Genomic DNA, 27,277 nt, shown 5'->3' with positions numbered 1-27,277 from the left:
GGAGAGCTGAAGAATTCAGAGACCAAGGAGTGGCAGCTCCAAGAACAAGAGGCATAGGGCAGGTAACTGAGATAGGAAGGGCCCCGCGAAGGTGACGGTGACTGTTAGGGTCTAAGCTCCAGCAGGGGCTGGTGGTATCCAGAAGCTCGCCTCTACCAGGAAGGGAGGGATGATGGCTGAGTGCAGAACTAAGGAAGGGTTCCCAGTCAAGAGCTGCCCACAGAGAAAGGTGAGTAGAAGGCAAGGTTGACGGCCAGCCCTCGGGAAGAACACCACCAGCCCCCCAAGGGCAGCCTGGCTAAGGCCTGCCTGCTATCCCCATTGCCTGAAAGGCCCCCTGCCCTCATGCCCCAACTCTGGGGGCCCAGGCCTCTCCACATTCCATGGCCCTGCTCACCCTCACAGCCCTGGGGTCCCTGGCAATGCTTCAAGCCCAAGTCACCCCAAGGGCCCCTCGGAACGGGTCCAGCTATCAGACTCTCCCCACTGCAACCTCCAACCACAATAGCTTCTGCACAGCAATAGGATGGGTAGGAGGGCAAAAGGGCAGGGAGGGGGTTTGTGAGGGAGAGGCCTGGAAAGGGCAAGGTGACCAAAGCTTGGAAGAGTGTGTGGAGAGGACAGCTGGTGGCAGGAAGTAGGGTCTCTCTCTGGCTAATATCAGGGAGCAGGTGTGATTAAGCATAGGGAAGGCAGTACTGCATAGTAGACTAAGCACTGAACAACTTGCCAGGTGGCCTTGAGCAAGTCACTTCCCCTCTCTGGGCCTTAGTTTACTCAACTGCAATATAAGCAACAAATTACAGGATTTTATAAGGCCCTTTCTGTTCTGGCGTCCTCTAACTGAGGTTGTGTGAAAGTTGGCATCTGAGCAGGGAAGAGGCTGGGGATGGGGGGGGCCAGGGCCGGCGGGCAGGGTGGGTTTTATGGAGAGCGTGAGGCACTCACCTCTGACCTCCAGGCGGGCCTCACACTGCCGGGCACCATACTCATTAACCGCTTTGCAAGTGTAGAAGCCAGCGTCGGCCCGCTCAGCCGCCAGGATCCGCAGCCGGCACAGCCCGCCCTCTGCCTCCTCCGCGAAGCGCCGCTGGTCTGGGCGCACCGGCTGCCGGTTTCTCAGCCTGTCAGAAGGACAGGAACTCAGTCTAGGGGCCCAGGTCCTGACTTGCCTGCACCAGGAAGTGGGGCTGCAGAGCCAAGCAGGCTCCTCCACCCCCCACCCCGTCTTTGGTCCACTTGTCAGATCTGTCTCACTGACCATGAGCACCCTTGGGTTAACAGGGCCAAGTTTTCACCCTGACTCTGAGATCCTCCCCCACCCCCAGGAACTTCCAGAACTCCTCTGCCCACCTGAATCTTAACCTTCCTTGGAACCTAACTACACTCTTCAGTTCTTGGTAGCTCTGAAATGTCTTCGTGTCTTATTTTTTTTATTATTTATAACCAACGGATAGCTTTCTCACTTCCCAAAAGGGCTAAGAAATAACTTACAATGTTAAAAAATCACAGGGGACCAGACAATCAATTACAGATGAAAACTAGAATCCAAATAATAAGAACCTAAGCGACCTGAGTAATCAAAATTCTACGCACCCAGGAGGAAGCAGTGCAGCTGAGGCCCACATTTAACCCTGGGCTCTGCCAGCTCAGATACAAATTGTTATGCCCAGGCCTAGCACAGGTCTGGGAGCAGAGCAGGCCTTGAAAATCACCCCGCTGTCACCTGATGGGGGTGGGCATGGGCAGCCTTCTTCAAGAGATGACTCCTGCCCATTCATCCCCAACTGGACAGACAGGAGACCTTTTGTTACCCAAACCCTACCCCAGAAGAAGCCCTGAATGAGCCTGAACAAAGGCGTGTTAAGGGAGTGGCACCACTGGACCCGGGATAGACCCCTGGGCAGATCACAGGGAAGTCCACAAAGGGTCCACTCCCCTCAACCCAAAGCCAGGCCTCCTAGGGCCAAGGCTGGAATGGGGGAAGCTGGCCCGTGGTGGCCAGTGGCTGCTACTCACCAGGAAACCACTGGCTTGGGCTCCCCCTGGACACGGATGCTCATGGTGACATCTTGGCCTTCTCTTACTGACTGGTCCATAAGTGAGACCTGAAGGGGGGGGACCCCAAAGTGTCAGGGGAGACATTCAGGACCCAGATGTGGCCTGGGGGCCAGAGGATTCTGGGACAGAAACCTCTTCCACACTAGGCTGATAGAGGCTGGCTCCAGGTAAGAAGGGTTAATGGGGCCAAGCTCTAGGCCTTGCTAAAACCTGGTGTGGCCCCAAGAACAAAGGCACACATGAAGGAATGAGGTTGCCCGGGGGCTGGCCTTAGCGGTCTGACCTTGAAAGTGGGGGGTGCCTTGGAGCCAGTGTCAGAGGAACGGCGGTTCTGGCTGGGACTGAGCTTCATAGTGGGGGTTCCGGGCCAAGTCTCCCCAGGCTCTGGAAACTCCTCTGGGGGACTCAGGTATTCCTCATCAGAGGTGATGGGGCTGCTGAAAGGTGATGTGGACCCTCCTGGAAAAGAGACAGAAGAGAGACAGTGGCACAGAAAGAGACACCAGCGGGGGAAGAAGGGCCAGAGAGAATGACAGAGCTGGCTAGATCAGCCCCAGATCAAGGGCCTGATAAGGTCTGGAATGTCCCGCAAAGCCCAGGACATAGGCCAGTCCTGCCCTGATTTCACTTCATGGGGTTCCTACTTGCTTGCTGCATGACCTTGCTCAGGTGTTTCCTGTCCCTGAGCCTATGAATCCTGCTCTGCCACAGACTCTCCTAACACTGACGCTGCTGACCCTCCTGGGGGGGAGAACCATAGGCAATAGCCTGGGACAAGGCATTCAGGCACCAGAGGGGCTGCCGTCTGGGCCCGAAAGGAGGCTTAGAATTCCACTGGAGCCGGGAACCCACATTCCTGGCATGGAACTGCAGGTTCTTAATGCAGATGGTCCCCAGAGTGGTACAGCCAGGGACCCATTTCTTGGGTGAGCTGGGCCTGGTGCAGAGGAACACACACCTCAGACAAGCCCCATCCGGACAGTGCCAGGGCCAATGAGGTGGCACTGTCCAGCCTGCCCTTCCCCCTCTCTCTTCTCAGCTTCCTGCCCCAAATACCCCAGGGGCACCTGTTGGCCCCAGCCCTAGAGCATGGACCCCAAAACTCTCAGGGGATGGAAAAGCAGTTTGAGTGATCCACAGAGAAGGGCAGCTGAGACGGGGAGAGGAGGGGGGCACGAGTGTCTGCTTGGGGGAGGGGTGTCCCCAGGGCCCTGACGCCCTCTCCTGCAACTGGCCAGGGGCCCAGCCTCACTGAGCTGGCTCCTATCCGACTACCAAATACAGACATGAATCCACCACAGCCCCCTGGCCCCTCCTCCTGGTTCCCCCACCCCAAGCCCCTGTGGCCCAGCCCCCCCACAGGGCCGCACCCCAACTCACCCGAGACTCTGCACACAGACCCCAGGCTGTGCCTGTCCTGAAGGCTCTGCCCTGGCACCAGGCCCTCCTGCTGCCTGCCCACTGCCCACCCCACCCAGCTCCCCAGGGAGCAAGATCCCAGCCTGCCCAGCCCCACTCACTCGGAGGCTCTACACCCGAAGGCCTGGGGGAGGGGAAGGAGCCCGAGGAGGGGAAGGAGGAGGTGGGGGCTGGCAGGGCAGGGACAGGCTCGGTGGCAGGCAGGCAGCTGGCTGGGAAGGTGGTGCCTGCTAAGACCACAAGCAGTGTGGGCCCTCGAGTGGAGGGGGAGGAGAGGGGAGGGGCAGAGCGCAGCCAGGCTGGATTTAGCCACCCTGCTCATTCCCAAGCAGCAGGACCTGCCTTTTCTCCCTTTACAGTTTCTAGACCCTGACAAGAGCAAAGCCCCCTCGGTGGTACCTTGACTCAAAGTGCAGGGGCCTCAGTCCCCAGGGAAAGATGGGGGTGCTATCTTCACTGCAGCACCTAAGATGCTTGCCCTGACCCGTTCACTTTGACATACCCCCCAGATGAGGGGCCGATGGCAAATGGCCCCTATGACGCCCCTTGTTCCCCACGTGGGAATGTGCTGACAAGCTTCAAATCCTGGAGCCAGGCCATACCCTGTTTTTTCTGGTGCTGAGAATCAGGGAACTGTCAGGACCTTCAGCCTCTTCCCAGAAATACCCTCCTCAACCTGAGGGGGCCCAGAATACCACCTCTGCCTCCCCACTACTGCCATGGCAGGTTGGGCCCTGTACCACCCAGGGGCATCGGGCCTGCACTCACCCCTCCTCCTTCAGGCTCTATCAGGGGTACCTGTTGGCAACTGTCCCTCACCCTGTCAGCTCTACCAGGACCAACAGTCACGAGGCAGGGGCTGCTTCCCCTGTAATGCCCCACAACTAGCATCCTTCTGTACCAGGACTGGGGAAAGGGCTTGGAGATCAGCAGCAGAACAGGGGAGCTGTTGAGAAGTCACATGTCCTTTTCCTTCCTCCTATCACTACCCCAGGGCCACATTCCCAAGCCATGACCTGTGTTTCCCAGCACTGCCAGTGAAGAAGGAGGAGGGGACTGGCAGAGGAGGGGGGCCCACCATTCAGGTTGGCTGTCTTGAGGTGGGGGTGGGGAGGCAAGTCGGAATGGCATTTAGAGAACATCTGCCCGGGCCTTGGCCACCAGCTGATGCTGAGACCACAGGCATGGGCCCTGAAAGCGGGAGCCCCCTCCTCTCTGTGGTGCCTGGTGACCTCCAAGGTCACCTCGAGATTAGATGGCGCTGCAGGCGCTCAGGGGCCCAGGAAGGGAGAGCAGAGACTTAAAGCAGATTGGCAAGGTTTGCAGGGAGCCTCAGAGACCCCTGGTGGTGGCTTGGGGGAACTGCACCCTGAGGGCATCCAGCGACCAGGTGAATCAAGGTCCTGAGGCCGCCCGGAGACACTGAGCAAGGATCTGTCTCCAGCTCCCAGAACCTCTGGGGTTCCACATCAGGCTCTGGTGCCACCCCACTTCTTACTGATCCCACCACCCAGACCATCTTTGTAGCCAGTCCTGCTCCACCCACAAGCCTGGCTCTCACGGTGGGAAACATTCTTATACCAGCCAGGAAGTGGGTATAACCTAATATGCACATATTGGTTAGGTGCTGCCACATGAGTGCTGCCCCTACACACCCCACCACCCCAAAACATGCCGACTCTGTGCACACGTGTGGCCTTTCAACACTGCTCCCAGGTCAGACTCACTTGATGAAAATACCACTGTGAGGGAGCCTCCCCAGACCTGTGCATCCAGCTCAATACTGGTCCCAACATCCCTTGAGATGTTCTAAGGATAAATATAGTCACAGTCACCTACATGAAAGGCCTTCTACACCAGGGCTTTTCAGCCACCCACATCAGGACCACCTGGGAGCCTGTTTAATCTATAAATTCCTGGGTCTTACTCTGAAGAATTAGATGTCCTAAAATGGGGGTCAGGAAAATACATTTTAAAAAAGCACGCCAGGTGATTCTTATGCACATGAAAGTTTAGGGACCCCTGTGATCTTCATGGAAGAACAACCCTGAGAGGTGAGCTCACCTTACTTGGCCACTTATCAGGGCAGGGATCTGAATAGCCCAAGTGCTTCCCACAGGACCACCTGGCCTCCCACCTTGAGCAAGGTTCCTGACTCTACAGCAGTGGTTCTCAAAGTTCACGGGGCATCAGGATGGAGTTTAAACCACAGATTGCTGAGCCCCAGCCCCAGAGTTTCTTTTTTTTTTTTTTTTTTAAGTTTATTTATTTATTTGGAGAGAGAGAGCATGCATGGCACGTGCATGTGCATGCCAGCCGGGGAAAGCAGAGAGAGAGAGAGAATCCCAAGCAGGCTCTTTGCTGTCAGCACAGAGCTCGATGCGGGGCTCAAACTCACACACTGTGAGATCGTGACCTGAGCTGAAATCAAGAGTCTGACGTCAGGCTTAACTGACTGAGCCACCCAGGTGCCCCACCCCCAGAGTTTCTGAGGGAGGGGGTATGTTAATGTGCATCTCTACCATATTCCCAGGGTGATGCGGATGCTGCTGGTCTGGGGACCACACTGTAAAGACCGCTGCTCCATGGTTTCTTCTGCCATCCCAACCTCCATGCTTAGGCAGATCTTCGTTAGTACCCTTTGCAGATGCATGTCCTGCCCAGCCTCTGCGTGTCACCCAGGCTGTTCCAGGGACTGGGAAAGTCACATGGATCTTGATTCCCCCCACACTACTACCTCACATGCAATCCCTGTGGTCCTCATAGCCCCAGACTAGCCAGGAGGGCCTCCAGGTGTGGCTACGATAGCTGAGAAGTGGACAAAGCATGGTCATGATTTCAGGAGCCTTCTGCCTGATAAGGGTGACAACTGAGACACATACACAACTAGTCTAGTGAGAAGGAATAAGGTGGCAAGAAAAGGGCAGATCAGGGCCATGGGAGTGCAGACAGCAGATTACTCTGGACTCAAGGAAGACAGGGTAACTGAGGGAAGGGGTATTATTGGAATTATGAATATGGTTGAGGGGCGCCGGGGTGGCTCAGTCAGTTAAGCATCCGACTTCGGCTCAGATCACGATCTCAACGGTTCACGAGTTCTAGCCCTGCATTGGACTCTGCTGTCAGCACAGAGCCTGTTTCAGATCCTCTGTCCTTCTCTCTCTGCCCCTTCCTCAGTCGCTTTCTCAAAAATAAATAAACATTAAAAAAAAAAAAAAAGGTTTGGTTGAAGAAGGAAAAAGGGGGAAAGTCTTTCCTGAGGAGGAAACTGTGTGAGCAAATATTCGGAGAAAAAAAGGACATGCAGACCACTGCAGCTCAACTTGCTTACAAAACTGGGTAAAAGTGAAAGGAGTGAGACCCGACCACGTTAGAGTAGGTGCCTCTCTCAGCCTCTCAGCGGCCTCCAGCCACCCTGGGGTCATTCTCGGGCCAGATGGCGGAGGCCAGCTTCCGGGGAGTGGCCTTCACTCTCAAGGCAAAGGTCAGCTCCCTCGAGGTTTCCGAGGGAAGGGGTGACATGTGGGACTTAAACACTCGAATGTGGCCCAGCCATTATTCATAGCCCGTTCTCCACGGGCACTGTCTCAGTGGGCTCCTCCAGAGGTGATGCCTTTAAATGTCTGCTGTGGTCAGGCCACCATGGAAGACAGAGAGGCTGAGGGAAAAGGAGGATACAGGCCAGCCTGCGGCTGGGAAGGCACAGGTGCTGTCATGGGTACCGCCCCTTCCAAAGCAGAAGAGCAGCGCTGAGGTTTCTGTTTTGGTTTGCAAGGGACAAGGAGCAGAGAGAACTGGGGCGCCTGGGTGGCTCAGTTGGCTAAGCGTCTGACTTCGGCTCACATCATGATCTTGTAGTTTGTGAGTTCGAGCTCCGTGTCAGGCTCTGTGCTGACAGCCCTGAGCCTGGAGCCTGCTTCGGATTCTGTGTCTCCCTTTCTCTCTACCCCTTCCCCGCTCATGCTCTTCTCTCTCTCAAAAATAAATAAACGTTAAATTAAAAAAAAATGGGGGGGGGGGCAGAGAGAATTTCACACGGTCGGCCTGACCTCACCATAGAAACAGTTAATTCCCTACATGTGACTATTTGAGGTTGCTCTGTGTTAGACAGAGGGTTGGCACTCATGGTAGACTAAGTCCCCATTCTTCTCATGGGCTGAGTGTGACAGCCCCCACTCTGAGGAAGCAGCCCTGGGCAGACACCCATCACGGCCAACCTGCTCCTGGTAGACAGGAGTGGGGAGGAAGGGTTGAGTCTGGCCAAGGGACCACACTGCTTTTTTAGATGCTATCCAACCCCCCTTCAAAGATGGACAATGGGGTCACATGGCATTCCAAGATCCCCTCCATTGGCAGCCTCTGCCTTCACAGGGGAGATGCCATAACTCTGCAGCAGCCCTGGCCAGGAGAAGGGGTAGGAGCAGACACTGTTGCCTTTCCTTTTGTCCTCATGACCCGCTATAGCCAAACTCTATTCTGTTGTGACAGTGTCAATCATATGGTGGGACCAGAATGAGCCCTGAAAAGCCATATCCTCTGGCCCAAATGTCCTTATCTACATTCTCATCCCCACAGAGCCTCATAAATCTTACCAAGTAAATAGCCCAGTAGATATAAGGACCCTCACCTTACAGATGAGGAAACTGTGGGCAGACAAGGAAACATGAAGAGGCCAAGGCCTCAGCTGGAAAATGCTAGAACCTTGGGCTCAAATACACAAGACCTGTGCTTGAGGGAGGACGAAAGGAAGCAGAATGGAGCCCCCATGTCCCCTTTTGTCCTGACTAGCACCCAAAGGGCCTCCTGTCAGAGCCTGAGGTGCTAGACCACAGCCACAGCAGAGATGGGGAGACAAGAGAGGAAGGAGAGAACCCCCCCCATCTGACCCACCCACAGAGGGCATCAGCAGTCTCTGACCCCCCCCCCCCCCGCCCAACCCGGTGTGAGCTCACGAGCACAATTCTACCTTCACCTTGAACCTGTTCAGAGTAGCAGGGAAGGGGATGGTAAGGAGTGTAGGCTTGGGAGATCCAGGAACAGGGCTTCAAAGCATGACCAGCCCCCAACTGACCGTCTGCTCCTAGAGCTGAGCACCCCAACAGGGAGGGCACTAGCCACCTGAGGCTACTTATACGTATATTAATTTAAATGAAAAGAAAAATCACTTTCTTGGTCACACTAGACACATTTCAAGGGCTCAACAGCCACATGTGGCTAGTGGCCACCATACTGGATGGTGCACATATAAAACATTTCCATCACCACAGAAAGTTCTATTGATCAGCATTTCTCCAGAGCAATTTGCTCAAGTTTTCCAAGTCTCAGCTTCCTCATGTGTAATGTGGGCATAATAATAGAACCTACCTCCCGGGACAAGAGTAAATGTGATAAGCCAATCAACACAGGCCCTGGTACATATGAAGCGCTGACTAGAAGCTAACTCCTTGTTCTTTTCATTTGCTATCCACCTAAGCTTATTTCCATCACCCCAGATCACCTGTTGCTTACAACATTCCTAGGTAGATTGCAGGTACTCAGTAAAGGCTGCTGGCCTAGCGCTAGCTCCACGTCACTTCGTTCTCCTTGTTTCTGTCTTCCTATCTGTCAAATGGGAACATCGCCACCTATCGTGTACCTCTCCAAGGGGTATATACGGTGCAGTGTAGCTCAAGTAAGAGAGAAGATGTGAAAAGACACTCTCCAAACACAAAAAAACTGTTCAGAGAGATGTAGAACTTGGCACCCAGCTGGTACTCAATAGATGCTTGTGTGACAGATGCAGGCAGCTGAGAATGCTTCACTTCAGGTAAGCATACTTCTCACACTCCCCAACCACCCGCTGCAATACACACACGCCCTCTGGGAGAACGACTGTGGTCTCAGCAGTACCCAGTGGGCTGGGGCAGGCTGGAAGGGACATGGGGCCGGGGTGGGGCTGCCGGAGTGGAAGAGAACCAGACCCTGCCCCTCAAACCACAGCACTCGAGCAACTACATTGCCCAGTTACCCATGCCCTAATTCCCATGGTTCCCAACCGGGAACTGAGATCTGTGGGCTCTCCAGAACAGGTCCTTTTGGGGTGGGCATGCCAAGAGGGCCCTGCACAGTCAGCCCTGGTTGCCAGGGTCCTGGGGTGGGTGGTTAAGGAACGAGAAAGGGAGATGGTTCCAGGAGGCCGCTTCCTACCAGACACTACGCACCCCCTCCCTGGGCGGGCTCCCACCGCCCTGCAGGCAGCCACACTGCCACGCTGCCTGACACTCTTCCTCAGCCCCACCCCCTCACTGCACACAGTCCAGGCCCGGGACCCCACCCTGGCCAAACATCGTGCCACCCCATCGTTCCAGCCACTCTGTTGCTCTCCAGGTCCACTGGCCCTTGTCCAACCACTCTGGACCAAACAGTGCCTTGTAGGGGAAGAAAGTCTGCTTCTGCCAAGGGAGTCCTGGGGCCGAGTCAGCATGACTTACGGGGGCTGCTCTCTGGGGGCAAAGACACTGACTAGTGGCTGACTAATGAGATGAAGCTTTTCTGACTCCCCATGGCGGGGGGTGAACAGACAGATGCCTCCATAGGCTGAGGACCCAAACACTGGGAAATATAGAGGGGCTGGGGCTGCGCGCCTGGCAAGAGCAGGGGAGGAGGCCCCAGGGCACAGATAGTCTGGAGAATGGTCAGAAAAGGAAAAGGCAGCTTTCTGGAGGCTCGTGGAGACCTGAGCTCCTGTGCACAACGGCGCCCCTTAATAACGCTAACAGTTAATGTTTGTCTACAGCTTTACAGTTCATAAAGCTCCTTCACACATTTACTTTTGTTCGTGAAGATGGTGTAATTATCTCTGGTTTACAAATGAGGAAACCAAAGCACAGGGAGGTTCAGTGCAACAAACACAGAGCTCCCAGTCAAGTGCTGACAGCTGCCTTGCCCCAAGCCTCTTTCCCAACCTTAAAAGGCTCCCAAATGGCCACAAGCCAGTAGCGGGGCACCCCCCACCCCCTTACCAGATCTCAGCCCAAGCCAGGTATTGACCAGAGTCCTGGAGCCAGCCCCAGGCCCCCTGAGGAGAGTTGGGAGCTGAGTCAGAAGCCAGATCCCAGAGGTGATGGAAGGCCGGAAACGTGCCATGGAGGGCCGGGCATGATTCAGCGTGGTGGGAGGGGTGAGGAGAGAGATTAAACATGGGCTCCTGGGACTGGTGTGTATGCTAAGGCAGACGAAGACCTGCTGGTCTGCAAAGCCAGACAGGTGCAAACAAAAGGATCTAATGCAGGACTGGGGCTCAGGGCAGATCCCACCAAAATCACCGTTATGGTGAAAAGTGCGGGAGCCCCGGGACCACAGCAAGACAGGCTCTGTAATCCTGTCTCCTGTCGAGCTGAGTGAAAGAAAGGGACAGAACAGCGTGTGCTGTCCCCCCTCCAGGCATGCCCAGCCCCTCCCGCTGCCGCTGTAAATCTGCCTCTCAATCCAGCATCCCATAACACTGACTGACCGCTCTGCTCCATGTTCCAGGACCTGGGTTCCTCTGCCCTGCAGTGTCCTCCAACCTAGGTCCTCTGATCAAGCTTGGTGACCCAATGGTAACATCCTTGAGGATGGAGTCTGTGTCTTTCCTTTCTACCCAGCCTCACCTACCCCTCCCCCACTGCCCAGGATCAGCACACCGTTGGGCCCATCAACCTGAATGAGTAGAACTAACCACACACACTGACGCCAGGCTGGCCCTGCCCCGAACCTGAAAGAAACCGGGCTTACACCCAAAGGAAGTAGTCCAACACCAAGTGAGGGCTTTTGTAAATATAGAAAACAAAGCAGCGAGAGCCACAGCCATCTCCAGAGCAGTGCTCTCAGCTGCCCCCTCTTTAGGGCTTTGGGTTCAACAGGAGCGAGGGAGTGGGGAAGGGTCTCTTTTTACTTCAGACCTCAGAAGGCTCCTGATGGCTTTTAAGCCCTCTGAGCTGGGAGGTTCTTCTTCTCTGAGACTCAAGGATAAGTTGCTTTCCCCACAGGACCATTTTCAGGGAAATGCCACCGGAGGATGGCATTTAGAGGATACGTAAAGACAAATTTCAGTGACTTCATGAATTGGCCGGCCTGGTGTGTGCCTTTGGGAATGCGGCCCCCGCTCTGAGGCTGGGCCACTTAGAATGCTTCCACCAGAGCAGGTGACATCTAAGAACAGACTGTGCACGCTGGTCGAGAACCTGAGTTCTGGGCTAGGAGTGGGAAGGGTCACGGCTCATCCCGCCCGGGGCCCCACAGGCTCCCTACCAGGTCTCACGGCCAGCGCGGCAGCACAGCGGGCCTGACCCAGCTCGTTGGTGGCGGTGGCTGTGTAACTCCCGGCATCGGCCGCCCGGGCCTCCCGGAGCAGCAAGGTATGCCGCTCTCCTTCAGCCCGGATGAGAAGGCGGCCATCGCTGCGCAACGCAGACCCATCCTTCTGCCAGGACACTGTGAGGAAGGAGCGGAGTGACTGGATGCCATGGCCCACAGTAGTCCACTGGAGCAAATCTCCCCTCACCCCACACAGAGCCCAAACCCTAGGGAATCCTGAGGACTGCCCCCTCACTCACAGAAGCCCAGGCCTGCCCTCTCTCCTCCCAGGGGGTTCTGGGAAAACTCCCCTAACACACACACAGGAGTCCAGCCAGCCCCATGGGGCAGATGTGCCTCCTCCCCTTCCCCTCCCTCCAAGGACTGACGGGGGACCTCCCCCTCCCTGTCTCAACCTTAGCCTGGCCCCAGCCCTGGAGCTCACCTTGGGGCGGGGGGTTGGCAGTGATGATACACTTGAGCAGTACATCTGCCCCTGGAGCTGCTACCACATTCTGCAGAGGGATCTCAAACACAGGGGCCTCCAGGGGCTCTTCTCCAGCGGACACATATGAGTCATCTGAAGACTCTGCCGGAGACATGGGTGACGAGGTAAGGGGACATGGTCCCTGTGGGGATGACTCAGGGGGACAGGGGATCGTGACAGCCTTGTATCTCAGAAAGCCAAACCCAGAGAGAAGGGCTTCCAGAAGGCGGGGTTTGGGGAACAAGGGCTCTCACTCCTGAATGTCCTGAAACAGGGAGGAAAAGACAGAAGAGAGGTTCTCAAACAGGACAGGGCAGCCAGGACTCCACATTAGCTTGACTTCTCAACTTCAGCCACAGCGACCGTGGTTTCTGGAAGAAGTCTTGCACGTCTTTCCACAAATCAGTCATCAAGGGTGGTAGATCAGGCCCTGTTTTAGGAAGTGCTCTGAGTGCACAAGGTGTTCCCAGCTGCCAAGGAGACCGAGTACAAGCTAATAGCAACCCAAGCCTTAAGCAGTAATACCGCTGTCACAGGACAACATGTGGTAAGTTGCCAAATTAGTGATGCCGCCGGATTCAAGAGGGAGCAGCACGTGGGTCCAGCAGCCGTCTGAGACGCCTCACGAATCAGCTTTGATTCTGACCATCCACCAAACAGTAATACTGTACCTACAGTGCACTAAGCTCTGTACGAGTACCAGGAATACAACAAGAAGAAGCACTCCCTGCTTCCAGGAAGCTTGTACACACGAATATATCCTCCAACCCCACTGCAGTGGATCCCTCTACCAGAATGGCCCAACTCTGACATTCTTTAAGCTAAACAAAGCACAGCGCAGGTAGCCAAAAGAGCAGCGAGACTCCCAATCACACTGTTTTCCAGCTCCATAACCTTGGACAAATTATATAACCTCTCTGCGCCTCAGCTCTGTTATCTGCAAGGTGGAGCTGATAAGTAACACTCAACATCTTACACAGCTGACATACAAATTAAAATAAAACAACATCCTTAAGCTCCCAGTTTATACAACACCTGTATTGTGGTATGCAATAATGTGGCCAATAGGGCAATGGACAGGTACCTAATTATTTTTTTAAAACTTTGAGATGGTAATACTTGAATTAAAAATAAATTAGCTTTGATGAAGAAAAATACAAGGTGGTAAGTGAAACGAAAGCAACTCTGACGAGGGTCCTGGGAGCAGTGAACACAGGCATCTGGCCTGGGGAAGCAGCAGGGGGTGCGAGTGAGTCAAGGATGGCTTCCTAGGTCTCCATCCAGGAGTGGACCCTGAGTTGATGTTCAGGGTGAGCAGAATTAGGAGCAAGGACATTCTGGCTGTTGGCCACCATTCACAGGACGACTGGGAGACAACACACAGGCTGGCATGTATCTACGGTCAGCACAGCCACACAAGGACTCAAGGATGGGAGAGAGGCAGTGAGGTGGTAGACTGGGTCAGATCTCAGTGGCCACAGGTGGGTCAGGGGATGGTGCTGGGATGAAAGGGCACAGATGAGAGGTGGCTGGCCCAAAGCTCGCCCGGAACAGGGGCCTGACACATTATTTATTGAGATGGCTTTCCATCTCTTCCCCCACAGGGGAGTGGGGTTTGGAGGGGCTCCTTAGATTCCCAGCAATGCCTCCCACCATGGTTAGGTCCTTGACCCAGCTGGCCATTGGACCCAGGGCACCTGTGGCAGGCATCTGGGCACCTTTCTTTCTTCGGCTCCCCCCAGCCTCCACCAAAACACACTCGCACTCTGCCTCACCAGCAGGCAGGTTCCAGCACAAGGACCTTCACAGACCTTCACTCAAACTCGAACCTGGTGCTTTCCCTGTGAAGCCCGCCCTCTCAACTGCCCAGCAGCGTCACTCTCCCCAAACGTCCTCCCACCCAGGTCTCACTCAGCACCTTCTCAGCCCTCGCCGAGGCCTTACCGAGCTCAGGTGAGGTGGGCCGGGCACGGCGACCTCTGCCCTGGCTGCGGGCCCCTCGGCGGTCCCAGGGCCCCCAAGGACCGTCCTCCTCCGGTCCTCTGCGGAGCCTCTTCTCGGCCTCAGGCCCCGCCCTGTTCTTCTCCAAGGTCTGGGGCACAGCAGTGCTCTCCTGGCCCGGCGTGGCCCAGGGCAGGAAGCGCACGGCCTGCGTTGGGGGCTCCCGCTTCCGACCCGGGGGCGCTCTCGTCCTGGCCTCGGGGGGATCGGTGGCGGCGGGGGGCGGCACGGGACTTCGGCACTCCTGGATGGCTCTGCTCCGGGTCAGCGGGAACTGGTCCCGGCGCCTGACTTCCTGCTGCGGGCCTTCCCCCGGCTCTGTCCTGCCCGCCGGCCCGCGGCTCCTGGGCCTCCCCTGTTCGTCCCCGAGCTTCCCCGTGACGCTCGGAGGGGGTGGCTGGGCGGCGGCGGGACTCTCGGCCCGAGGGGTCTTGGGAGTGGAGGGCCGGGAGAAGAGCGGGGGCTCGCCAGGCTCTCGGGGGGACGGGGCCCGCTGCAGCGTGGCGCGCAGGGACTCGTGAGAGCGCACCAGCTCCTCCCGCGACGTGGAGCGGCGGATGCGGCCCAGCTCCTGGGCAAAGCGCAGCTCAAGGTCACAGGCCGGGCTGCGCTGCCGCGTGCGCTCGTCCAGCGAGGCCGCCTTCTGCTGGAACAGGCGGCGGCGCTCGGCCACGCTGCCCCCCGGCGCCCGAAGCTCCTCCTGCGAGGTCCCGGGTGTGCCCCAGGGCGCTCCGCCGTCGGATTTGGGCTGCTCCAGTGAGCGGGCCTTGCGCAGGGGTACCCATGGCCGCAGGGGCGCCGGCGGCGAGTCGCTGCGCTCCAGGCTGCGCCGTCGCTCCTCGAAGAACTGCAGCTTGTCCAGGATGCGGGAGCCGGCACGTACCAGCCTGGGCGAGCGGCCCAGCGCCGACAGGCGGCCAGAGGCCTCGCTCAGTGGTGTCTGGGGCCGGGACTCTGCCGTGCCCGCCAGCGAGGGCCCCGACGACTTGGACTTTTTCCCTCGCTTCTCTTCTGCGGTGGTGTCCTCCGGCAGCACAGGCTCCTGCGTGCGCCGGTGGGGCGATGTGGGGGTGGCGGGGGGCTGGGCGCTGGGTCCCGGCGGGGGCCGCTTACCCACCCGAGGGGACGGTGGGGGCAGCAGCGCGGATTTGGAGGGAGGCGGTAGGGCGGGGCGACGCGGGGCCTCACTGGCCGGCTGAGGCTGAAGATCAGGCTCCTCCCTGTGCAATCCGCTCTGAGGGACGCTGCTGCAGAACCAAGAGGAAGAGGGGTAGAAGATTTAGGGATCTCCCCTCCTAGACCTTCAGCTCGTCATAGGAATTGGACGGTGGGGCATGCTGGGAAGGCTTGGGGGTGACATGGGTCAGACCCTCTGCCCCCTCCCCCCAAGAGGAAGGCACAGCCATAGCAGGTGCTGGGGAGAGGCTGGCTGCCCTGACACCAGAAGACTGGTCTGGTGGCTGGGCCCAAGTACAGACTCAGCATCCCGGGCTCTGGCCAGTCCCCTCCCCCCAGCCCCGGAAGCTGGGAAACAGCAAAAACAGAACGGAGCGGTGGGAGAGAAAAGAATGAGCTTAGGACCCAAAGGATGGTGAAGAAAGGCAGGAGGGTTGGATGGGGAGGGGCCCTCTCAGGAATGCAGCCTCCCACTCATTCCTGCCCCCAGCTGGCCCCCGCAGCCCTGCCCATCCTTAGCAGGACATACCCCTTTCACAGTGGCCTCTAGAAGAATAGGCACTAGCCTTCGGGGGGCAACACCCTTATCCCAGGGACTACCTAGCACCTACTCAGACCTAAGCCCCTTGCCAGTGCTGACACAACGCAGCAGGTGGCAGCTGAAGTCCCTGGGGTGGGAGACTAGAATACCCAGGTTCCCATTCTCTTTGATCAATCTGCCCCCATTACAGGCCTTTGACTTCCTCCTACCTCTGGGAAAATTACCTTGAATCCTTTGAACCCCCTCACCCACCTCCACCACCTTCCTCCCACCCAGCACAGAAGCTCCCCAAAGGGGTATGCTCCGAAATAACTCAGCTCAGAAATAACTACTGCGTGGGCCTGAAGGGGGGGTGTGGGAGAAGAGGAAGAGGGAATGAGCTGGTCAGCTCAGAGTACCCCTCTCACCCACAGAGCTTTTGATGCCCAAGAGCTGGGCCTCAGTTTCCCCTATCTGGATTCTTGGGGAACACATCAAACAGAAGGATTGGCAAGGAAAGGAATCGGAGATATTAACATCATACCTGACTCACTGGAGAGAGCATACTAAAAACTTAGGAAATGGCTCATTGAGTACTCACTGTGTGCCAAAGCATGGACTAAATATGCTTAAGGTGCACTGAGCCGCTTAATCCTTACAACAATCCTCCGAGATAGGAAGCGTTACTGCTTCCATTTACAGATGAACAAATTGAGGCTTCAAGAGGAAAAGTGCCTTACCAAGGTGACACAGCTAGGAAATGGCTGGTATCAGGACTGAAACCCAGGTGGTCTGACTCCTGAGCCCTTATTCCCTGCAAATGTCTAGGATTCTGAGGGCACAGAAGGGAGGAGAAATAGGGTACCAGCCACAAGCAGAAGTTCTAGCAGGTGCCTGAGTGTACGGATGTTTCAGACTACCTGGGTCAGCCACCCACACTGCAGACCCCACCTCTGACTGCAAGGTGGGGGGGGGGGAGGGGAGGATGATGGGTAGAAGAGCAATCCACAGTGTCCTGAGGGAACAGAATCTCAGCCAGCCACCTGCACGGAGGCAGAGTTTACTATGGGGAAGGGACAGCAGAGAGCAGAGTCCCTGATGAATGACCTCTGGGAACTGGGTAAGGCATTGGAAAGAAAACGGGGACAGCAGAGGAGGCCTCTTGCTGGCAGTTCTGAGCTCCAGGCCAGCCTCTGTACCACAGACACCGCTAAGGAAATGGGTTCCTCTGAAGTTGCCATAGCAACTCCAGGCTTAGGCTGAGGCCTGGCAAAGGAAGGCAGGGAAGGAAAAAGCGAGTCCAGGGCCCAGGAGTGCCTGGTTAATGCCAACCAGATAAAGCAAGGGAGCCTCCCCTGCCCCAGACCTCTCCCCTGCCTACCGCTAGCCATTCCAACCACCTTCAAAACAGCCTCCCTCCACCAAGCTCCTTCGTCCTCCTCCATGATGGTCCCTCCCCCACACACTCATACCCATCACAAGTTAGGCCCCTCTCAGCTCCCCAAATGTCCCCCAATACCTCTACCATCAGCCACTCCCCTCTTCTACTATAGCACTCCCTCCTGTATCTGCCAGCCCCCAAATCTCTAAAAATGGCTCCAATGCCTCACTCCAAACACCTCCGCTCCTTGCCACCCCCTGCCACGACAACCTTCATCCCTCCCACGCCCCCCCACACACACAGGCATTTCCCACCAGGTCATCACATGCTCCTAGCCTCCATCACTCAGCCCTCTACCTCCACCCCAGCCCCCTGACTCCATCCCTCCCTGCCCACCCCTGCCTCCCACACACCCCACATCCTCCTGCCTTCCCAGGCCCCTGGCCCCATCTACTCCCTGACCACCTCACTCTCTTCTCTCTCCCGGCTGCGCTCTTGCTCCCTTGCTCTCCTGCTCTCTCGGGAGCTGCCTTGCGGAAAGGTTCCGTTCCTCCCAGAAAAAGGCCCACATGGGAACAGGAATGTGCAGAGAGAAGAAAAGGCAGCAGCTGCTGAGACAGCAGGCACGGAGGGGGCCCTGGGGGGGGGTGGAAATCTGGGGGACAACTGGAGCCTGAATGGGCGAGGTGAGAGAGGGCCCCTGGGAAAGTGGAGATCTTGGAGGGGACGAGGAAGGGACAGAGGGGTCCACGAGACCATGGCGATGGCAGGGGGAAGCCAGGGCCGGTGGGAACAGGAGGCTGTGGGTGGTGACGGCACAGGAGGGAGACGGAAAGTGTGGGAGGACAGAGTAGGTAGCTGGGGCCAGGGTGGAAGCAGGGGCGGTGGAGAAGTGCACAGAGGGATGGATGGTGCAGGGGAGGTGGGGATGAAGGCTGACGGGGTGGTGAGGGGCAGTGCAGGACAGCATGGTGAGGTGGAACAGTGCAGGCCTGGGTGAGGCCATTACTTACACGTGAATCGAGAGCGCCCGTCCTCTGTATAGACTGAATGCGCTGCCATACAGGTCACTGGCCACCGAAAGGCTATCCTCTGACCCCCAGCTTGCGCCCACCAGATTAGCTCGAGACGCCCGTACCAGCGGCTCCACCCCCAGGTGCCGTGGCCCGGCCCCGGTTGCCTGTGCTTGCCTTGGGCTGCCCGGGAGGCGGCGGGTGCCACCCCTGCTGCCCGCTTCCTGCTCCAAGACCGTCTGCCCGCTGCCCCACCAGCTCACTTGCTCCTCTGAGGTGCCTGTCACGGAGGTCGGGGGTGTGTCCAGGGAGGTGCCCACCAGGGTGTCGGAGCCCCCTAGAGAAAGGAGCACGGTGAAGCCCGGGCACCTCTTGTAGGAAGCCCGCCTGCCTGCTCTTAGAGCAGCCCAGATAGCTCACCCGTGGGGGTGCTGAAGTCCCCGTCATCCCGAAGCTCCAGGCGCTGGGTCCCCTGCACATCGCTGATGTCATCCTCACCCGTCTCCGAGTCTGGAGAAGAAGGGGTCTGTGTGGGCAGGGCCCTCCTCCCTCTGACTCCAACTCTTCCCTCTGTCTCCTCCCGCCTCCCCCCCACCCAGCAGGCTCCATGTTACCACCAGCACGGCTTCCACACCTATCTTCTCCCCTCTTTTGCTCCCCCACGTCCCCCTGCCCTTCCTGGGCTGCTCAGGCCAGTCCCGTGGCTTCACCTCTGCGCCCCTGGCTACTCACCCCTGCCTCCCTGGTAGTGCTCTCAAAGCCACCTACCATCCCCCCTCCCAGCCACTTAATGGATTACCAGGGTCTCAGCCCTCCCCCTCCTCCCTGGTCAGTGATAGCTTAGGTTCCTGTGCAGCCCCCAAACAACAAGATCCTAGGTTCCAAGGCTCTAAAGTGTGGGTTCCAATACTCCAGGAACAAAGGGGAGTCACCTCAGAGTCGTACTGTCAGGGCACTTGACCAACCGCAGGGCCAGCCTGTCCTCCACCCCAAGCCAGCCGGAACACATCAGGGTGCAGCTGAGGCAGGGTGAGGAGAGGCCAGGATCGGGCAGGGAGAGGGGAGTGGAGGGCTAGGGCAGGAGCCAGTTTCCTACCGTAACTTTGCTTTCTGCAGGAGCGGAAAACTTCGCTTCCATAGGAGCAGCAGGAGAGAGACATGGACAGACTGTTATCAGAGCGTTTGTGGTGTAGGGCGTGGTGGGTAGGCAGGACAGAGGGGGCATGAGGGTACCCAGTGCCCAGAAATGCCCTGTGGGGATGGGGGAGGGGGAGGGAGGCCCCTGGAATGGGCAAAGCATCTCTCATCCTGACTGCCTGCAGGCTCCCACTGTGCCCAGCTGGGGAGCACACCTGTTTAGACTGGTTATTCCAACTACCCCAGCAATTCTGTACCCTTGGCACTCTCACTGGCGCTGCCACTGGCCACGCACACACATGTACACACATACATCTGCTTGTGTTGAGCCCAGTCACAGACCCAGGCCCCCCATTAGGGGTTAGGCCCACCCTCCTTAAAATACTTGCGCTGTGCTTTGACCCTTCCTTGCAAACCAATCTCCCCACCTGTTCTGCATCATGATGTGACAGCTACCCTCTTCCTGATCCCTCTCTTCTACTTCTGAGTGGTCCTCGACAATGCCCAGTGGTTAGGCGAGAAGCAAAGTTTCCTGGGCATATTTTTAACTTTCCTAGGTTCTATCAGGTTCTGTGCCTCAGTTTCTCTATGAGTGCTATGACAAGCAGGAGCCACGTGCTGGTTGTCAAAGCATGGCAGTGAGCTCATCACCACTTGGCCCCACAGATGGAGAACCCTGAGCCCAGGCCCATGTTGGGGTGTGCTAGTGAGTCCCCCCTCTCCCCCGCCATTGTTAGGTTCTCTCTCAGAGGGGCACCTCCTTGAGTGGGTATGGATGTGTACTGGGGGATCCCACATCTCATGGGCTGTCTTCCGGGCCTGGGTGCCTCATGAAGGGACATGGACCAAGAAAAGGAGTGGGCATGGGCTAGAGCAAGGAGCCCATGGTCCACGCACCATGGGTGAGTCGGCCAAAGGCCCGGCGGGAGTGGCCGGTTTTCTGAAAGAGAAAAGCCAGAATGAATTGTTGAGGGGAAGGCTCACTCCTGATGTCCCTTACTTCCCATCAAAACCTCTATATTAAACAGAAACTCGTTCCAGGGGCTGGGGTGGGGCGGGGGGGGGGGGGGGGGGGTAATGCACAGCGACTTAGGGCAGCCAGCTTCCCCAGTAGGGAATGTTTCCACTCTTCCCAGCCTTTCAGCCCTCCCAGCAGGAGCTCCAGGCTGGCTACCCAGCTTGGCTCTGGGGAGGAGCAGAGGAGGAAGGAGAGAGAGGACAGCAAAGCTGTGGGTCAAATGCTGGGACTCTGACAGAGGCTCACAGGACTGGGGACCTGAGCGACACCCCCCCCCCCCCCCCGAGATAGAAGCTAGGGGATAAAATAGGAAGCTGACTGACGTGAAGGAATAGAGGCGGGGTGGGGGGGTGCTTGGATGACTGGGAGATGGAGGGATGAGGGCACAGATTCCTGCTTGGGGGGGTAGGTGGGTGAGGACAGATACCTGAAATAGGTGTCAAGCGGGCGGGGAGGGTGATGGGGGAGCAGAAGGCAAAGTCCCCCAAGGGCCGGAGCCTCACGAATGCAGGAAGGAGGCCCGGGTACGCGGAGGACAGGGCAGGGCTTAGGGAATTTATTGCGCTCGGCGCGGATCCCTGTGCGTTGCTTCCAGGAGCTCGGGAAGATGGAAGGCTCCAGAGTGGGGGGGCTGGGGAAAGCCGGGGCGGGGGGCCGGGGTTGGACCGAGGCGAGAGGGGACGGGGTGGCAAAGAAGCCAGTGGGTGCTCCACGCCGAACTGCGGCGGGGGCCTTCCCGGGGGGTCGCGGGGATTGCGGGCAACTGGGGGTCTGCCCTTCGGCACGGGGAGGGGCCGGCGCGCGCGCGGCACGCAGTCTGGGGAGCCCCCCACAGCGCGCCTGGCCGCGGCCCTGGGCCGCTGGGTGGGGCGGGCGCGGCCCCGGCGCCCCCTCCCCCGGGGCTCGGCCGCGGTGACCCGCCCTCCCTTGGGGCGCCTAGCCCTGCCCGCCCCCTCCCGGCGCCGCCCGCCCCCGGAGCCCTCACCTGGAAACGCTTCTTCACCCACAGCTTCTTCATGGCGGGGGAGGGGGCCGCGCCGGCGGCCGGGCGAGGAGGGGACGGGCGGGGGCGGGGCGGAGTCGGAGGCGGGGCCGGGGGCGAGCGGGGGAGCGGGCGGGAGCCGGCGCCGGTGGCGGAAGGAGCCGCGGGGCCGCTGGAGCCCGGGCGGGGGGAAGGCGGCGGCGGCAGCGGCGGCGGCGGCGGCGGCGTCCAGAGCCCGCCCCTCCCCCGCCAGCCTGCACCCCACCTGGCGCCCCTTCCCAGGCCTGCTCCCCTGCGACCTCCGGGGCGGCGCTCACCTGCCTCCGGTCACCCCCGCCCCGCACCTGCCTCCCGGGCCCTGGGCACATGGGGAAACTGAGGCACAGAATGCGGTGCAGTGGCCCCTATGAGAGTTCCGGCCACCCTCTCATTGGCAGCCCGACGCGGTCTCCACGCCACCCCCACTCGCGTCCCGCGGGGCCGCTCTGGAAGGTCAGCCGCATCTCGACTTGCTCACTCCACAAACATGCGCACACTCCACTGTGCCAGGCAGTACCGAACTCGTCACCGCGGGAACACGCCGCAGGGCCACAGCGCCGGGCGGGGGTGTCTAGGTCGCACACGGGGTAAAAGTCCTGGTGGGTGGGGGCTCCGTGCTGCCATGGACCGAGACTAAAAACCCTCTGGCTCCTCAGGAGAGCCAGAGCGGGCCCTAGAGTTTCTTGATGGTAGGTACCCCGTGGCGCATACACACGCGCGCACGCACACACACACACACACCAGCTAAGGTGCCCAGAGATACTATTATTCACAAATAGGGCCCATTTTCTCATTCATAGGTGAGTGTACTCCCAGGCTTCCTTTGTCCTTCTCCCATTCAGAGCCATGCACACTCTGCCTACACAAAACTCAACCCTTCCTTCCCCCCACCCAGCAATCATTATAACTAAGTTTCTTAAGCATTTACTAAGTGCCAGGCACTTTATAAATGTTACCCCATTGACAACAACCCCTTATGGACATTTAACAGGCTCCATTTAACTGACAAGTGACTAAGGCTCAGAGAAGTCCTATCACTTAGCCAAAGCCATACAGGTTCTGTGTCACCCTGTCCTCCAGATCCAAATCCCCACCCCAGCATACACAAGTAGTGCCGTTACTGGCTTCTGAGCTGTGACTACAAAGTCATCTTCATTAACAATTACTGCATGCTTAGTATGTACTGAGCATTGTGCTAAGCACTTTTACATGAATCAATTCATTTAAGCTTTACAATGAGAGGCAGGACTGAGGCAGAGAGAGGTTATTTGCCCAAGGTCACACAGCCAATCACTGGGGGAGCCAGGATTCCAGCCCAAGCCCTGTGACCGAGTTATTGACCACTATGCAATAAAGCCTCACATGCTAATAAGTCAGTATGTTCCCTAACTTTATTTCTTTAAAACAGGGGTCCAAAATAAATACACAGCCAACTGATGAGTTTTGTTTAGCCTGCACTCTTATTTTAGGTGGGCATGGACCTTCAAGTTCAGCCCCTGACGACAATACCTCTCTGTTATCAATTTCTACTGGGCTTCTGAAGTTACTTGAATTTATGGACCTTTTTTTTTTTAAGTTTAAAGTCATGTCTTGTACATTCTGGGTGCACACAGGTGGTCCTGTTTCCCAGAACCCCAAAGGCAAATGTCGCATGTACAGGTATGTGCATGGGGATGTACACTCAGAGCATACACGTGTGCGTCCATATCGATTCCAGTCAGAGCACCCTGGACACCCACAGGCGCTTTCCCTGCCCACCCCCAAACACACCCACTCACAGATGGGGAAGCTGAGTGAGGAGATGGGGTAACTTGAGCCCCTGTTCCCCAGGAGAATCCGAGGGGCTGGCACATTCCATAGCAAAAATAACCAATGGGCAGCGGGCGTGAGTGACGGGACAGCTGGGCCGAGGACAGGCCTGTGGGATTCTGTGTTCCTGTTCTGGGTCTGCACTGCTCACCCCCACAGGGCTGGCCTGCGATAGGCTTGCAGGGTGGGCCACCCCCAGCTGGCCCTAGATTGCCCCATTTTTCCCTCCATGGCTGGACAGGTGTGCCCCTTTGTCATTTCCCCAAACCCAGACTTCCAATTCCCACACTGCTAGCATTTCCCCTTCCAAAGAAAGCCCAGCTCATCATGCCATGCCCGATCTCTCACACGGACCCTCCTCAGAGCCAGATGCACCCACTCCCCTCCTCCTTGCCTCTTCTCTTTCCTTCCTGGAAGGTCCAGTTTCTCCCTTCCCTCCTTTTGCTTACCCTGCTCTGCATTTCTGACATACTATAATATTTTTACTTATTTATTGTGTTGATTGCATATTGTCTGTCTCCCCTCACTAGGATGTAATCTCTAGGACAGGAACTTGGGGGTTTCCCCTCCTCTCATGTAGCTCAAGCACCTGAAACAGTGCCTGGCCCACAGTAGACACTCGATAAAATGAGAGGGGAGGGCAGAGCTGGGGATGGTGGGGATAGGGATGGTAAATCTTCCTGGAACAGCTCATTCATCGAGCCCTCCTCCCTCCTCTGTCCAGACCCAGACCCTTTCCTAAGAAATAGCTGGAGAAATGGCCATTTCAAGTTCCACTCAGGATCTTCCCAGGAGAGCCTTCCCTGGCTTCAGGAAAGTTCTCCTGCATGGGCTTTGGCTACTTTGGGGCTTCTCTGCTCCTGTCTCTCTTTTATCCCAGGGCTCCTCACTGCTGCCACTCTGGCTCCTCCTCCCCTACCTGATGAGGCCTGGGCATGAATGGATGGCAACACTCTCCCCACCCATTCCCAACTCCGTACTAGTCTCCTCCTGGCTTTTCATCCAGACATTCCAAATTCCTGGTGAAAAAGAGAACTGCAGAATATTCCTCAACACAGGTTCTGGTGTATTCCCACCTTTTCCTTGCTGAACAAGCCCTCTCTCCCTGTCTCTAACCTCTCCTCTCCATGCTCTCAAGTCCCCAGCATGGTCCACTCCTATCTGTTGACCTTTGGCCCTCCTGATTGAAACCAGAGTCTTCCAGACTCCAGCTACACAACATGCAACTAACAGGGTAAGCACTGTCAGCTTGCCCCTTCTCTCGGCTCTGCCTTGTCCTCCTTACCCCTTGCCCTTTAAGCCTCCACCTCCAACCACACATGTCCCAAGCTTTGAGGGTGGTGCTTGTTCTGGTCACTTGATTTGCACATAGCTCCACAACCCAGTCATGAAAGAGAACGCCCACCTATCTTGGACCAGCTACGGGCCAGAAGATGGCTTTGGGGATATGGTTGGGAGAAGGATGGTTAATGATGATAGATCCTTGCCTTTAGTCTTCCCATGCTTCTTTTCCTGAGGGCAGGCAACGTGGACCTGAACCCAAAGACCTGGCTTTCAGATCTGGCTCTGACACCTCTTTTAGGCATGTGACCTTGAGTCAATTCCCTCTTGGAACGCCAGTTTTCTTGTATGTGTAACCATCACAACAGTAATCTAGGCTTAGAAGATTAAATAATGGAATGAGAGAGGGTTCTATACACATGCTAAGGATTCTACAGGTAGCCTACATGTCTGCCAGCTTCACTATTCCTAGTCTTTCCTCATTTCTACACCCCAAACCCCACTCTCTTGTGTCCCATCCTCCAACCTCTCCAGCCTGTGGCCCACTTGTCTTCTTAAGGCCTCAGTCTCCCCAAGCCGTGCCAATATGCCTCCATGCTTGAGCTAACATCTCAGGAGGAGTGCCAGGAGCCTTAGCATCACCCTGTCTTCCGGAGCCAGACAGCAATCCCAGCCAGGAAAGTGCCTCCTTCTTCTGCAGCCAGGTCCTGGCTTGGCTTCCTCGAGAACCCTGAAGTCCTCCTGCTGTCGATCCCCACCAAGAAAAGTTTTCCATGAGTAAGTCTGAGCAATGCTGAGCTGCTGGCCCAGCTTCCTCTGACCGAGACCTGTAACTGCAGGGACTGGCAGTGGGGGCGGGGGCGGGGGTGGGGTGGAGGGGACTGGGCAATAGGAGGAGGAGGAAGCCAGACTCATGCAGTCAGTCCCCCACCACCACCAAGCAAAGCCCTGCCCTCCCCCAAATCATGTGAAAGGGGCGTAGTAGTTAATTAAGTTCTTCGCAGCGAATCAGATCCCCCCCCAAAATCCAGCTGAACCACCTTCTATCTGTATAAGACATGACATTTAATCCTCTCCACCAGCTCTCCCAGGGTTGCTATGGGACTTCAATTATATATCAACAGATATGATAATGTGTCACCTGCCATGCAGTACTGTGGAGCTCTTCATAACATTACAGATTACCACCAAGAATAATTACCAACTGATAATAATTATAAGACTGGTCTTGGGGTAGGGGCGCCTGGGTGGCTCAGTAGGTTGAGGGTCTGACTCTTGATTTCGGCTCAGGTCATGATCTCAGGGTTGTGAGGTCGAGCCCTGCATGGAGCTCCGTGCTGAGCAAGGAGCCGGCTTAAGATTCTCTCTCTCTCCCTCTGCCTCTCTCTCTCATAAATAAATAAATAAATAAATAAATAATATGACTGGTCTTGGGGTAAAGATTTTGCCCGTAGGAAAAAGCTCTCAAATGTGACTTATGACTTGCTGCAGCCCACTCCTTTTTCTGTTTTAACATAACTGTCAAAAGGCCCCAAGTCCAGTCCCCGGGGCACCTAGGGTCCTTTCCTACCCCACGCCTCTCAAACGTGCTGTTCCACCAGCGCAGCCTGGAGACCATCCTCCTGGCCTCTATCTAGATACGCCCCACTAGCATTCAGCCCTGCCAACCATGCTACCCAGTTTACAGAGGGACTGAGGAAACACATCTTGCAGGAGGGCTCTAGCACCCTGTCATTCTCCCCACTCTGGGGAACCAGAGCAGGCTAGAAGGCTCTCCTCTGAAAGAGAAGGTCTGGGCTACTCCCCATACAATGGACAGCTGCCCTCCCTTTCTCTTTCTCTCTCCTACCTCCAGAACTCCTTGAGTGGTAAAAAGCCCCCAAGGTGGAAACCAGGAGAATGGGCTCTTAGTTCTGGGGTGGCCATAACTAGCAATACTTTTCTGGCAGATCTTTCTCCACTCTGGACTACAGTGTCCTCGCCTACAAAAGGAAGTATTTGGAGCTACTGTTCTCTGTGGTCATTTCAACTTGAAACAAATATGGCACTCCTCAGTGCTTCCTTTCCCCTCCCTAAAATCTCTCTCCCCCAGACTGTATTCTCACCAACCTATCTATCATGCACTTCGGTTTATGTTCTGTTTTCGGTCCCCTTTGCCCCAAGGGGACCAGATCCCCAAGGACTCCGATCCTCCCCCAATTCAGCGCACTACCAGGATGGGTCTTCTTCCCCGACTCCTGCACCTGGCCAAGTACAAGGCTAATCAAGAGAAGCCAGCCTTGACCCTCTCCGTCCCAGGCTTGGCCACAGGAAGTCTGAGGAACAAGTTGTTGAAGACTGTGGGGGTGAGCAGGGTGGCACGCAGGAGAGAGGGGGGATGCTGACAGAGGGAGGCTGAGCCCCTGCTCAGCCGACACGCTGTAACTCAGAGTCAGCTACCGAGGTCCCCCATCCTTGTGCCTCCTCCTTGTGTCTACCCAAGGGTGCACCCCTACACAACACCACCCAGCTGGAATGAGAATTCCCTGTTGAAGATGCCTGGGACACACTCAGTGATCAGTGATCCCCACGCTCTTTGCCAGCTCCCCAACTCCAGCCTACTTCCCCAGGATTCTGGTTCTGTCTGCAGAGAAGAAC

General features: G+C 56.9%; 1 protein-coding gene across 17 annotated transcripts in view; it reads right to left on the bottom strand.

Annotated features, from left to right (window-relative positions):
* SPEG (striated muscle enriched protein kinase) overlaps window positions 1-27,277 on the bottom strand; it is a 56,595-nt gene that overhangs the window by 27,711 nt on the left and 1,607 nt on the right. For 4 of the 17 annotated variants that reach the window (XM_045481374.1, XM_045481375.1, XM_045481360.1 and 1 more), the window contains exons 2-10: window positions 19,471-19,500; window positions 18,795-18,884; window positions 18,375-18,711; window positions 14,228-15,531; window positions 12,242-12,385; window positions 11,752-11,934; window positions 2,345-2,520; window positions 2,020-2,108; window positions 949-1,124 (exon numbers count right to left, since the gene is read on the bottom strand). In XM_045481374.1, coding sequence (XP_045337330.1) covers window positions 949-1,124; window positions 2,020-2,108; window positions 2,345-2,520; window positions 11,752-11,934; window positions 12,242-12,385; window positions 14,228-15,531; window positions 18,375-18,711; window positions 18,795-18,884; window positions 19,471-19,500 — 2,529 coding nt within the window. Of the gene's footprint in view, window positions 1-948; window positions 1,125-2,019; window positions 2,109-2,344; window positions 2,521-2,913; window positions 2,993-3,019; window positions 3,364-3,441; window positions 3,657-11,751; window positions 11,935-12,241; window positions 12,386-14,227; window positions 15,532-17,826; window positions 18,712-18,794; window positions 18,885-19,470; window positions 20,452-21,514; window positions 21,620-27,277 lie in introns of those variants that run through there. The other 13 variants (XM_045481368.1, XM_045481365.1, XM_045481378.1 and 10 more) reach the window with 13 other exon arrangements.

Source organism: Leopardus geoffroyi, chromosome C1, assembly GCF_018350155.1.
Source record: "Leopardus geoffroyi isolate Oge1 chromosome C1, O.geoffroyi_Oge1_pat1.0, whole genome shotgun sequence".
NCBI classification, from domain to species: Eukaryota; Metazoa; Chordata; class Mammalia; order Carnivora; family Felidae; genus Leopardus; species Leopardus geoffroyi.
Note: the sequence above shows the minus strand (reverse complement) of the source record. Positions and strands in the feature narration are given on the sequence as shown.